Below are 13,095 nucleotides of genomic sequence, written 5' to 3' on the forward strand. Positions count from 1 at the left end.
AGAGGAACTAGCAAAAGGAAAAAGAAGCAGCACTGACAAGGGGAAGGAAAGGGGAGACATAGAACAGGAGGTCAGGAATTCCCGAAGGGAACTGAAGAGAACACAGTTCAGGAAAACAGAGATAGAAACTGTAAGAAATGCAGGGAAAAGATGTAGAAGAAAAAAATAGAAGAGAGAAAAAGAACAAAACATATATCCACATTGCTGAATTTACTGAAGTATATGCATTTTTGTTTCTCCCTTTTGCTGTCTTTCCCTAAAAGTGACTTGGTTTGGGGGGCTCACTATGTAATGTCTCATCCATCCTGAGAGCAGATCCTGGTTTTTTACAGATTGCTGAACTTTACTGCTATGAAGACTTGAGTCTGCTTTGGTGTGTCAAATCAAACATCAGAATGACTAGCTACCTTTGGAAATGTAGATCTGTACTTCCAGGATTTTGAATAAAATTCTGCTTGACTATGGAGCTATTTTTTCTTTTTTGTTTTATTCATATACTCATACTGATTTTCAATCTGTTGTTTTAAGTAGCCAAATCTGATCCATATTTCAGCCAGCAATGAAGATGCCACAATCCAAAGATTAGAAAATGTTCTTGCTGGCAAAAGTGCAACCGTGAAGTTCGATATTTTCATAGTCTTCTCTGCTGAAAAGGAATTCTCAGTTCCAGCACAGGATTGTAATGTAATTGAACAGGCCTCATAATGCTTTAGGCTGAATTCATCCATTAAACTGAGCATTTCAGAAGGCAAGAGTTTGTGATTTGGTATCTAGCCTGATTTAATGAAAGTTTAACATAAATAAGCCTCTCTATATGAGAGTTATCATAGTATCAAAGAACCACAGAGGCAGCATGAAACCTGAAATAATTTGGCACTTACTCTCACTCTTAAACTTTTATTACAGCAAGGTAACACCAAATGATCACGAGTTTGTTCTGTATTATCATACCACTTATGAAACAAATGTGGATTCTTATAGATACTGTATAAAACCATAACAAAAGATAGTTTGAAATGTCATGGATGACTGGAGGGTCTATCAGAGACAAGAGTGGCCCTTGTAGCTCTTTAATAGCTTCAGTGCTTTGGTACCAGGTGAGAGGTAGAAAGCTCTCTCCAGCAAAGCATCGGAGCTTGCAGAGCCTAATCCATGCAGGAGGAAGTGAAGAGTGATAGAAGTTGGAGACTCCCTGCTGTGGGAGAAGGAAGCTCCCATTTGTTACCCCAACATCCTGTCTGGCAAGGTATACTGTGGGACAGACCTGAGACGATGTGGAGAGCATGCTGAGCCTTGTCTGGGCTATGGACTTTTACTCCCTGCCGCCCCTCCCTCTGGTCACCAATGATGCTCCCAGGGGAGACATGAAGTGTGTCAAGCATGACAGTCCAACTTAATGATTGGTCTTTGCCATATTATTAGAATAATTGCAGCACATTCCCCAAATCAATAATACTTAGCACTTATCTTACAATCTCCATTCCCAGAATTCTTCCTAGACAACTCTCCAGCACGTTTGTGGGATAAACAAGTGTTACTGACTTTCTAAAGGAGAGAATTTGGAAAAATTCCAGTGAATTTTAGATTACAATGAAAAGATTAACTAGGATGGATGGATAATTTAAAATAAAGGAGCTACTTATTCCCAGCTATATCTCAGACTGATAATTCACATCTGTCTTAAGGTGTGTGTGGTGGTTTGACCTTGGCTGGATACCATGTGCCCACCAAAGCCATCACAGCCTCCTTCAGGCATCCACCTGCTCCAGCAGGGGTTCCTCCAGGGGCTTCAGGTGGATCTCTGCTCCCCCATGGACTTCCATTGGTTCCAGGAGCACAGCTGCAGGGGAATCTCTGCTCTGGTGTCTGGAGCACCTCCTCTCCCTCCTTCTGCACTGATCTTGGGGTCTGCAGGGCTGTTTCTGTCACATATTCTCACTCCTCTCTTCTCTAGCTGCAGTTGCTTTGGTGCATTAGCTTTTTTTTCCTTCTAAAATTTGTTATCCCAGAGGTGCTGCCACCGTCACTGAAGGGCTCAGCCTTGGCCAGCAGTGAGTCCATCTTGGAGCCTGCTGACACTGACTATGTCAAACACAGGGGAAGCTTCTAGAAGCTTCTCACAGAAGCCACCCTTGTAGTCAACCTCCTGCTACCAAAAACCTTGCCTAAGAGTTGGAGATGGTATTTGTTTCTGGGGCTCTCAGATCCTCAGGAAGTATCTAAACCACACTGAATATTTTAAAAAGGAAGTCTCAATGACAACTTTGTGAAGCTAGACTTTGTTTTCTGCTGCTTTTTTTACAATTATCCGTGAATGAAACTGGACGTTTGTTCTTTAATTGTCTGGAATTCTTCTCTGATGTTAAAAGTTCGTTTTTATTTTTGTATCAGTGAGAAGGGGAAAAAAACCCCAAACCCAAACCAACTACTCACTTGGCTCCAAGCCAGCTCTTTCCAGCATTTCCATTTGATAGCTAAATGAAAAAAATTATTGGCACTGAAAATTGTACCTGAGGCACTAGAGGAGTAGCTGCTTTTGAAAACATTATTCTCACTTTTTAGATACCAATTTGATCATGAATCACACAAAAATGTTTGAAAAACACTGGGTTTTCAGATAGAGGCCTTGATTAAGCTTGCTGCATCTTGCTTCTGCTCCTTGTTTTGTTTTTATCCTACTTCCCTGTCCTTGCTTTGTCATTCTTTCTCATGGTCTTGTTTTAAAATTTTCCAAATGAAAAGACTTTCTGGTTCTATCTTGGATTCCTGCACTAGCTCAGTTTTGCTGCAACAAAAGCAGAATTGTGAATCTCATTTACTCCTTTTCTCTCTTCCCCTTTTTATGCAACCTTGTACAACAGAGAAATGCCTGTTAGGTCTTTTCTACTGAATATATTACTTCAATTATGAGGCTTAGGTAATTCTTACCTAGTCTGATATATTCATATTTGTGACCTTTTTATGTGTCTCATCTTTTAGTTGAATAAAACAAAGCAATTTGTTTAAATATAACATTGCATAATATTACAGTAATGTTACTAATATTACTATATTTATAATACTTTATTAAACAGGGTGTTGGTTAATTTAAATTAACTGTACTCACATTTTATCATAGTGACTTTTTACTGAACTTATTGTTCAGCTCACCTTTTCTATTTTTTAATTTTATTATTTCATTGCAGAAATAAACAGTAGTGTTTTGAAGGACAATTGTAATCGTTGTTTATATCACAATATCATTGCATGTATTAATACCAGTATTTAAACATTTACATTTTTCAAAGGCTACATCTACATTATTAAGTAATGAAGCACAATAGGAGGAGGTCAAGTTATTAAAGCAATTGGTATTGAGAGAACCATAGCTAGATTATATGTGGTTTAGGAGATTTACTTCAAATTAGGGCTAGTTTTGTCTCCTAGACTGAAACATGACCTCAGTGCTTGAGGTTCAAAGACATTTGAAGAGAAGCTTTACAACAAATCTTGCTCTCTGGCTTGGGGGATGTTCACTGGGTAAAATGAGAGCATCAGTGCTGGTTGCACATCCCTGTAAGATGCATAAGACGCAGTCTAGTGCTCAAAAATACCAAGGAAGATTGAAATTAATGATATCTACTAACACATATCCATAGAGACAGATTCTGGCTTGCTGGTACCCACATGTGTGTCAAAGTGTCTGAAGATCATGGGGGTTTGGTAGGAAAATTTTCTGCTCTGATTTTGGCTCTGGTCTACACTGGCGAACCACAAAGCTGTGTGCTTCAATGGAAGATTGAAGAGTGTTCTGGACAAGATCCTCCATTCACAGTGTGCACAGCACATTTGTTCCTGCCTGTGCCTTGATCTGGAAATGTCAACTTCACATAGTTTTAATCCAACCCTGCTCACAGCCACAAGTGGAACTGTAGTGAGGCAGAATATTTAACATTACATTTGCTGCATGTGCAGTAACGTGAGTTTGTCTGACCAGAAGCTGTTCATTCAAACAAGACAGGCATCAGCTTTCAACTCACTTTTTTATCTCTGTTCATATTTCAGAATTTTATCCTTCCAAGCAGAAAGATCATATTCCTGAACATGAAACACTAGGTAACCAAATTACAGGCATTTAAACTTTGTGCTGGGTGCAATTTATACAAAAGAGAACTTATATCACTCTCTTTCATACAGGATTTAGATTCTTACTTGGCAAAAACTTGCATTGAAACCATGGGGACTATTTATGAAGAAGAGACTTCAAAGTCATTCTTAGTGTCATTTTGGTACCAGATAGCATCCTGCTACTCTTTGAGGCTGATCGTATTTTCTTAAGATGAAAAACTCCACAAGGTTTCCCTGGTTGAGAGAATGTCTGGATTGATAGCTGTAGCTGAAAACACAACCATGTGTTGCAGTCCCTTTTAAACTGCATTTGTAAGACAGTTGACAAATAACTTCAAAGACTTTTCTAGGCTTAAATATTTCTGAAGTGTGACAAAACAGAGTGAGTCAGAGTAGAAGAGGAAGCCAGTTAGGAAGCTCGGGGTGAAAACATTTACTGCTGTTAGAAACGGCAAATATTTAACCTTCATTAAGCAAAATATTTTTTTTTATTTTGCAACAGCTTCATTACTAACAGACAGCATTTTATTTTTAATTCCTGACTATCAGCAACATGAGAACTTACTGTGGTTTCCACAGAGCAGTTAAGGCACAGTTCTTCAAGTTGTGTATTCAGTGCCAAGGAGTCTGTGTGGTCCTCAGTACATGGGGCTATCTCCTGGACTGGTTTATCTCCAAAGCAGACAAAACCAGATGTGTTCCCTGGGGGAGGTCTTCAAGCTTTTGGCAATGCTACTCAGCCTTCGTCATGTTGTACTTCTCAGTGATGTCTGTGGAGTTTTTCCTGAGTCAGACCGAGAAAAAAACTGCTTGAAAAAACCCTACCAGCACAGAGTAACTGATGTGATTGTGCCACAGATGTGCTGTGTAGGATGGCAGAAAAGAGGCAAACGAGCTGATGTGTGTTGCTGCCAGGCTGGTATTTATTCTCTAGAAGAGAAATGAGACATTAAAAAATCAACAGAAACTCCACACCTACACTCACATCTGGGGACACCTAACTTCTAATCTTGGTCCTGACAGTGAGATCACTCTACAGCAACACATCGCATCTAGATTTTAAGCTTAGTACACCAAAATTTCGAGGAGGCTGCTAGACTTGTAGATGAAGGCACATCTATCAGTAGTGACTGTGATGAATAATTGAAATATATTTCTTCTGTTTCCCATATTGTGAGGGGTTTGACAACAGCAGCAACAAAAACAGTCAGATCTGTAATTTGTAAAAATTCTAAAATACGCCTTAAGTATAGGTTTTATCATACTCTCCATATAAATTCTATAAAGATTTTTGAACTAGTGAATTATGTACAACATGTAAATATAAATGTAAGCACATATTTATTTTTTACAGAGGCAGGTGTAACATGAAAATTAACTTAAGGTGATAATATTACCCATAGAAATATTTTAGGCTACTGTCTTCTCATCTTGAATTGATATAATTCTTATTTATCATAATAAAACAAATAGGAATTATTTTAATAACAGATGTTCATGCCATGAACATGATGTTCAGATGTTCAGATATACAATCTGATATACAATCAGATGTTCAGATGTTCAGATATACAATCTCAACTAAGTGTGGATTTCAGTAATAGCTTTCAGCTTTCTTTCATACGCACTATAGAGCTTTAGCTGATGTTGTGTTGAGGAATATAGAAAGCCTTGTTTTGATCTCAGGCTAAATAATTCAGCAGATTTGTTTCTGTATGACAATAGTCTTAATATGGATGGCACTGCAGTGCAGCTGAACATGACACTGAAGTTTCACTGTGAGACTGTAAAAAACCAAAAGTATCTAGGCAACTCTTGCTATGAATCCTCACAAGGAAAACATATTTTTTTTCTTTCAAATTTGTCACTACTTGGCCTATAAAGATTTCCATATTGAGTTGTTCTGAAACATTTCTTAAATGCTAAATTAATGCCAACATTTTTATTGACTTACCATATGCAGGATCAGACTTTGCATCATCAATGTAACTGGTTAGGCTTTGGGTTTGGAATGGCTTAGCAGCAAATCTTCAAGGAATGGAAATGAAAACATGACTAGGCAAAGACTCCTCCAAAGTCACATATCAGTGCTGAAAGTTCCTGAAGGAAAATAAGAACTGTCATTGTAGCTGATATGATCAAATTTATTGAGTGAATCAGAACTCCACAGAAGTCAATTGAGATCTCCTGCTTGCTTTCATGAGCCCCAAATTTCTCGTATAATCTGCAAAATTGTCTAAATACACAAAATTACTAACAGAAGAGTTTTTGGACCACTTTGGATCTTTAATTAAGACTGACTAGGGATTGTGTTCCTTTTAGGTAACGTTCATTGTATTGGATGTGCTCTAGATTGAATCTAGGTACAGCTCGAGGCCTCAGAGGATTTTACTCTCCCTTAGCATTGTATTTCTGTATTTGTTTGCAGTTTTCTACTGTGGTAAAGTAACTTTCCCATATTCCCATTTTGTGACTAAAATCAGTGTTATTTGTCAAGACAGATGCTACATTTATGGCCCGAAGAGCCTTTCAGCTAATATTAACTATCTCACTATTTTTCAGAAATTACTAGGTTGGAAATCAGGTTTGATGTCTTGGTTTGTAACACTTCATAGAGGCCTTAATAAACTTGGAGTGAGCCAACAGAAACCTTGAGAAGTTTCGCAAGCAGAAAGAACAAGTTCTGCATGCAGAGCAGAACACTCCCATCACTGTACAGGCAGGGAACTGGCTGGCTGATAAAGAATTATGCTGGAAATGACCCAGGGCCTACATGAACATCAAGCTGAATGTGAGCTGTGGAGACCTACACTGGAACAGGGGAAGAGTGTGAGGAGTCCTTCCCCTGAGGAGGAAGGAGCAGCAGAGAAAACATGTGATGAACTGACTGCAGCACCTGTTCCCCATCTCCCTGTGCAGCTGTCGGGGAGGAGGTAGAGAAATCCTGAGTGAAGCTGAGCCCAGGAAGAAGGGAGAGGTGTGGAGGAAGGTGTTTTTCAGTTTTGTTTAATCTCTCATTATCCTACTCTGATTTGACTGGCAATAAATTAAGTTAATTTCTCCATGTCGGGTCTGTTTTGCCCATGACAGTAACTGGTGAGTGATCTCTCCCTGTCCATACCTCGTCCCACGAACCTTTAGTCATATTTTCTCTCCCCAATCCAGCTGACGAGTGCAGTGATATAGTGCCTGTGATAAGCACCCGGCATCCAGCCACGGTCAATCCAGCACAGGTCCCAAGTTTCGGATGCCCTTAGCCCCCTGTGAGCGTCCCCACGACCCTTGCTGTGCGTGCTGGGGTCCCGGCTCTGCCTAGGGAGACCCCTCCGGACTGCGGCGACACAAATTCCCTCTGCAGCGCCGAGCTGGCCGATGAGCACCCGAGCAGCCCGGGGAGCCGGGGCCGCTGTCACTGCTCTGCAGCCGCCGTGCTGCCGTGGCGGAGCAGCCGCACGGGGGAGGCGGTGAGGCGGCGGAGCCCCGCCGTGAGCCCGAGCTCCGCTCTCCCCGTGGGCGTTGCGGCCGCGGCCGAGCGCGGGCGGGGCGAGGCGGCACCAGGACCGGGAGGCGGCGTGGGGGACACAGGCCGGCATGGCCGGGAGGGGCGGCGGCAGCAGCACCTCCCCGCCGCCGGGGCCGGGGGTGGGGGCTGAGCGGCGGCGGCGGCAGCTGCCCCAGCCCCGCGATGCGCTGCCCGGCCCCGGCGCCGCCGCTGCCCTGCGAGGGGCAGAGCGGCGGCAGCGGGCGGCGGGGATGGAGGCGACCCCGCGGCGCTGCCCCGGCGGCTGCCGGCGGCGCTGGCGGCGGCGCTGGCGGCGCTGGGCGCTGGCGGCCGGGCTGCTGGGCGCCGCCGCCGCGCTCGCCCTGTTCGCCGCGCTGCGGGAGCCGGCGCGGGCGGGCGGCGAGGCGGTGACCGTGCTGCTGTGGTGGGAGCCCTTTGGCCGCCCGCGGCGCTTGGCCGACTGCCGGCGGCACTACAACATCAGCGGCTGCCGGCTCAGCGCCGACCGCAGCCGGTTCGCCGAGGCGCAGGCGGTACTCTTCCACCACCGCGACCTGGCGCGGCACGGCCCCGGGGGGCTGCCCCGAGGGTCCCCGCCGCGGCCCCCGCGCCAGCGCTGGGTCTGGATGAACTTCGAGTCGCCCTCGCACTCGCCCGGCCTGCGGGGGCTGTCTGGGCTCTTCAACTGGACCATGTCCTACCGCCGCGACTCCGACGTGTTCGTGCCCTACGGGTACCTCTACGCCCCGCCGGCGCCCCGGCCCTTCGTGCTGCCCCGCAAGACGCGGCTGGTGGCCTGGGTGATCAGCAACTGGAACGAGGAGCACGCCCGGGTGCGCTACTACCGCCAGCTGAAGGAGCACCTGCCCATCGACGTGTACGGGGCGCGGGGGCTGGCGCTGGCCGAGGGCGGCGTGGTGGAGACCGTCTCAGCCTACAAGTTCTACCTGGCCTTCGAGAACTCCCAGCACACCGACTACATCACCGAGAAGCTCTGGAGAAACGCCTTCTCCGCCAGCGCCGTGCCCGTCGTCCTCGGACCCCGCAGGGCCAACTACGAGCGCTTCATCCCCCCCGACTCCTTCATCCACGTCGACGACTTCCCCAGCCCCCGGCTGCTGGCCACCTATCTGAAATTCCTCGATAAAAACAAACCGAACTACAGGCGGTACTTTGCCTGGAGGAAGAAGTACGAGGTCCACGTCACCTCGTTCTGGGACGAGCACTTCTGCAAGGTCTGCGAGGCCGTTAGAGGAGCTGGGAATCAAATCAAGATTGTACAAAATCTGGCCACCTGGTTTGAAAGCTGATGTTCCTGGCTGGCGAGGCTTGCCTGGAAACAGCCTGGGCCAGCGTTAAGATATAGGGAAGAATGGGTCTAACAGAAATCATTAGCCAAGGTAGTACACAGATGCCTGTCATCAGTGAGAGAAATATACAGGTACAGGAAAACAAGTTGTGAAAAGCCTACAAAAGTAAGATTTTTATTAAAGGGAAAATTATGAAAGGACAGAAAAGTGTCGTGCCAGATGATTTTTAAAGAGCCAAGTTAAATTCTGAAAAGTCCCACAGACCTGAAACTTTTTAAAGTTCTGCACAGCTCAACATGTATATCTGATGCCAAGTTCTTCAGCTGTACAGCTGAAACTAATTTTGTCGGCTATGACAACTTCCTGGACTGTGAAACTTTCCTCTGCTTGCAGGGGATACATGATCAGTGCTGGCTTTCTGTACTCCTAAGACAAAAGTGAATGTTTTTAACTGATTTTTATGTGTGTGAAAGCTATTTGCAGACAATTCTGACCCACAGGTTTTGAATGTAAGAATGTAATGATACAGCAGCACCTTTTAGCAATGTTTAAAGTTGCAGCAGTCAGCTAATAATGCTTCGAACCAAATAATTGTTCCATTTAGGAAAAAGTGTATGGGAGGAGACTGAAGCTGAGTGGACAAACAGCTCAGATGATGTAAAGTATTTCTTCCACTGCCTACTGAAACCATGGGCACATTTATCCTGTATGAAAACAGAGTAGAACTTCAAGTACAGGAAAAGAGAGACTGTAGGAAAAAAAGCCGGTACATTTCCACCTTCCCTTTATTCAGGAATTAGAAAATGTTTACAGGAATTTCCATGTTTTTCTCTGCAAACTTATTGCCATGCAGAAAATGCAGGGAAAGGCTGAGAATGGCAGGGTTTTTATTACTATATTGAATATGTATACAGAAAGGCTAACTTATTTCTCTAGTATCAATAGACAGTGCTGCTGTGTAGCAACTGTTTAGGTTTATGGCATGCATTTTTAAAAATGCTGGGTGACGGACTACTCAGAATGCTGCTTTGCTGTTTGTAAAATAATAATTACCAAAAACCCTTCCAGAACTCCCAAATCTCTCCCTTTCAAAGAAAATTACTGTAGAGTGTAAGACCTAGACTGTTGGTAAAATACAGTTTGTGTGAAGAAAGAATATCAAATAGGAAGCATTCACAATTTTTTTTTCCTTTGGTTTTGAGGTTTTTTTTCTAGCTCAAATTTTTAATGGATAAATAGGTTCTTAAGATAGAACTTCGTCTCTCTGTGCCTATTGGGAACATTTATAGTAGTTATTCACTTTTAGACTGACGTTTTGCTGGAGTCATCTTAGTAGTTGGTTTGTGGTTACTTTTTGGTTACATGTAATCTCGGTGAAATCCAGCAAGAAACTTCAGTTACAATTACTCATCCTTGGGAAACTGAGCCCCCCCATGCCCTTTGCAACTATAAAGTTTGGTAAGAAAAAAATGGTAACCCACAAGGGTCCTGCCCAAACAATTAAGGTATTCATGGAGTTCCTCAGAGATTTCATTCAGAATAAAATCATGGGCACAAAACACATGGGGAAAGAAGAAAGTCAGTTGCAAATAAGAGATTGGCATAAGAACAGGTGAATTCACTGGCATTTGTGAGTCATATTAAGCTTATAAAAGGATTAGATTTGACTTAAGCGGTATGGGATGTTGGGTGAGTGCTTTTAAGATTTATGAGTCTCCTGTAATTTATTTTAAATTAGATGTTTCCCATGATTAGGTAAGCATGGAGCCAAGGATTACTGGAAAAAAAAACTAATAATAATAATAATAATGAAGTTCATTAATAATTTGCATAAGTTTACCAGATCAGATCTTGCAGGCTTCTGTGTTTATTCCCTTCTGCTTTTGTGCAAGGAAGGATGGCTGAAAGTACTCCATGAAGCTTTCTGTTGTTAATGCCAGAGTTATTGTAGAATATTTACTGGGAGAGGAAAGAAGACAGTCTACACAATGTGGGATATAGTAGGAATGGTACCTAATGCTGCACTTTTACTTCAACAGGTCTAAAGTGATCGTTTAAAGTATAAGCATGTTCTTCATGGTACGCTCATCTGTTTCTCTACCAGTGGTTGCTACTCCCATAATATTGTTTTTAATATTTTAAAAAATCTGATATAAGTATAGCATTAACAGTAATAGCTAAGTGTTGGGATGACAGCATCTCTCTCCCTTTGAATTTATAATTTCTTTTTTCTGTTCACTTTTTAATCACAGTTCATATAAATGTAGACAAGAGCCCAATCTCAAAAGTGCTGAACTAATATTTAAGATTGCACTCCTTTTTATCAGTCTGCTGAAAATAGTGCATTTTTTTCAGTCCTCATTTTTTTAGCATTTTCTGAAATTTTCCAGGTACACAGTTCTTTCGTGTAATCATTAATAACACCACAAGCAGAAGATCAGGCTACAGGGGAATGGAAATTTCCAGAGATTGCAAATGTTAATTATATTTCTCAGTCTCTCTAAGAAAAACAGTTGAAATCTTTGAGGAATTAGAATTTCGTAAAATTCAGAAAAGAGCTATGTAACAGTTAAAGCATCATGTTTGAATAAAGTGATCACAATTGCACAGTATTTGTAAGTTATACACTGAGAATTTTCAAGACTTGCATAGTGAAAACTGTAGTTTTTTAGTAATTATTGCAGAGCTCTTGCACTGGGAGAAGAGAAGCCTTTTCTAGCTTCATCATTCTCACATTAGTGATGAACATTTTCCCCTTTACATTTGGAAGGAAACTCAGCCCAGGCCTACAGCTGATGAAGTCAGTATTACAACATCTCTATAAATCTCGGATTTTTGACTCATCCACTGCACTGGCTAATAGTCTACTGTTACAGGCTAGGGACTGCCTTTGTAATTCACTTTGTCAAGCTCCAGTTGAATGATAAAGAAAAAGTTTGCCTGAGCAAATTGGACCATAGATCAGATACCAGACTCCACAGGACATTGCAGATGATGTATACAATCCATCTGTAAAAATTAAGCAAAGTTATTTTCTATTTTAAGTAGAAAAGTCTTTTTGAATACATTTTGAAAGAGTGTTTTATTCCATGCCTTAAAATATTGGGGTGAAGGGAGAGAAAGGAAGATTGTTATCTTCTGGATTTTATAAGGGAAAGAAATAACATTACTTTTTGATAATAATGTAAATGGAATAGAGAATTATGTGATCCTTCAAGCTGCATATTATGTCTCAGGGAATTTTATACTGTAAGGTGTCTTGATCTTCATAGAATGAAGTTACTTTTTATTTGTATTAATTTTAATTATATAAATTTACATTCAATAAAATTAATGAAAGGAAGTAGTGCAAAATGACCCTATTTTTTATTTGTCTTCTTTGTTACAAAAGCTGTGGAAAACTGCTTTTTAAAGAGAATGAATGTCTTTTCATGTTTGTTTAATCAATAAAAGTGGTTGATTGTTCTCAAAGTAGTCAGAGCATTTGAGGTTAGTCATGAAACCTGGTTGTGCCAGGAGAAAAATATTTTCATAGGAGAGTCTGTGCTGAGTTATTTTCCATATGAAAAGGAGCATTTATTGAAGTTGGGTGTCTGTTGGAAAAACGTAATTTTAAACAAAATCAAAAAACAAACTGTCCTGTGACCTACAGAGAATTTGAATGTGGCTAGATTCTTTTTTTCCTCCCTAAATTTCACAATGACACTATGTTTATTTTGGTACTCAGCATGTAGTGCTACATCTGCCCTTTTAGCTGCCACTTTTTTCATGATTGTTCATCATTGTCTTCAACTGAGCAACAAAAGACCGAGGACCCTAAGCCTTTGTCAATACTTTGTGATACAAATTGTGATACAGCTGATGTTTACCTCTCGCTTTATGTGTCTTCTGTATTGCTTGGTGCACAGTATTGAGAAATTTCAACATTTCTGAAACTTCCTGCCCAGCCTTGATGAGGTCAGTGCTACAGTCCTCAATTTTTTCCCTTAAGGGATTGATGTTGCATCACCATCCCAATTAACTTTTGTAAGCAGAGCTTAAACTGACTGCTTGCTTACTCCTGCCTGAGATGGGAGATTTTTTTTGCTCATTTTCCAGATGTGACCTAACACTGGGTTAGGCAAACTGGTGTAAATATTTTTCTGCCAAACACTGGGTACCATTAGTTCAAGATTG

General features: G+C 42.0%; 1 protein-coding gene and 1 long non-coding RNA gene across 2 annotated transcripts; one reads left to right on the plus strand and one right to left on the minus strand.

Annotated features, from left to right (window-relative positions):
• Positions 1–3,950: 3,950 nt before the first annotated feature.
• On the minus strand, positions 3,951–7,385 carry LOC108508753. Its single transcript, XR_001878488.1, has 3 exons — positions 7,229–7,385; positions 6,062–6,207; positions 3,951–4,891 (listed from the first exon to the last, which is right to left on the minus strand). It is a non-coding gene; the product is annotated as an uncharacterized LOC108508753 (long non-coding RNA).
• Positions 7,386–7,860: 475 nt separating this feature from the next.
• On the plus strand, positions 7,861–12,553 carry FUT4 (fucosyltransferase 4). The gene has a single exon (XM_017837782.1). The coding sequence runs from the start codon at positions 7,861–7,863 to the stop codon at positions 8,917–8,919; it is 1,059 nt and encodes a 352-aa protein (XP_017693271.1). The 3' UTR covers positions 8,920–12,553.
• Positions 12,554–13,095: the final 542 nt, after the last annotated feature.

The sequence above is a fragment of the Lepidothrix coronata genome, unplaced genomic scaffold (assembly GCF_001604755.1).
Source record: "Lepidothrix coronata isolate B3197 unplaced genomic scaffold, Lepidothrix_coronata-1.0 Scaffold310, whole genome shotgun sequence".
Taxonomy (NCBI): Eukaryota; Metazoa; Chordata; class Aves; order Passeriformes; family Pipridae; genus Lepidothrix; species Lepidothrix coronata.

Bases quoted from the DNA above. Each gene is read 5' to 3' on its own strand.
- FUT4 (XM_017837782.1), top strand. From the start codon at position 7,861: ATGGAGGCGACCCCGCGGCGCTGCCCCGGCGGCTGCCGGCGGCGCTGG.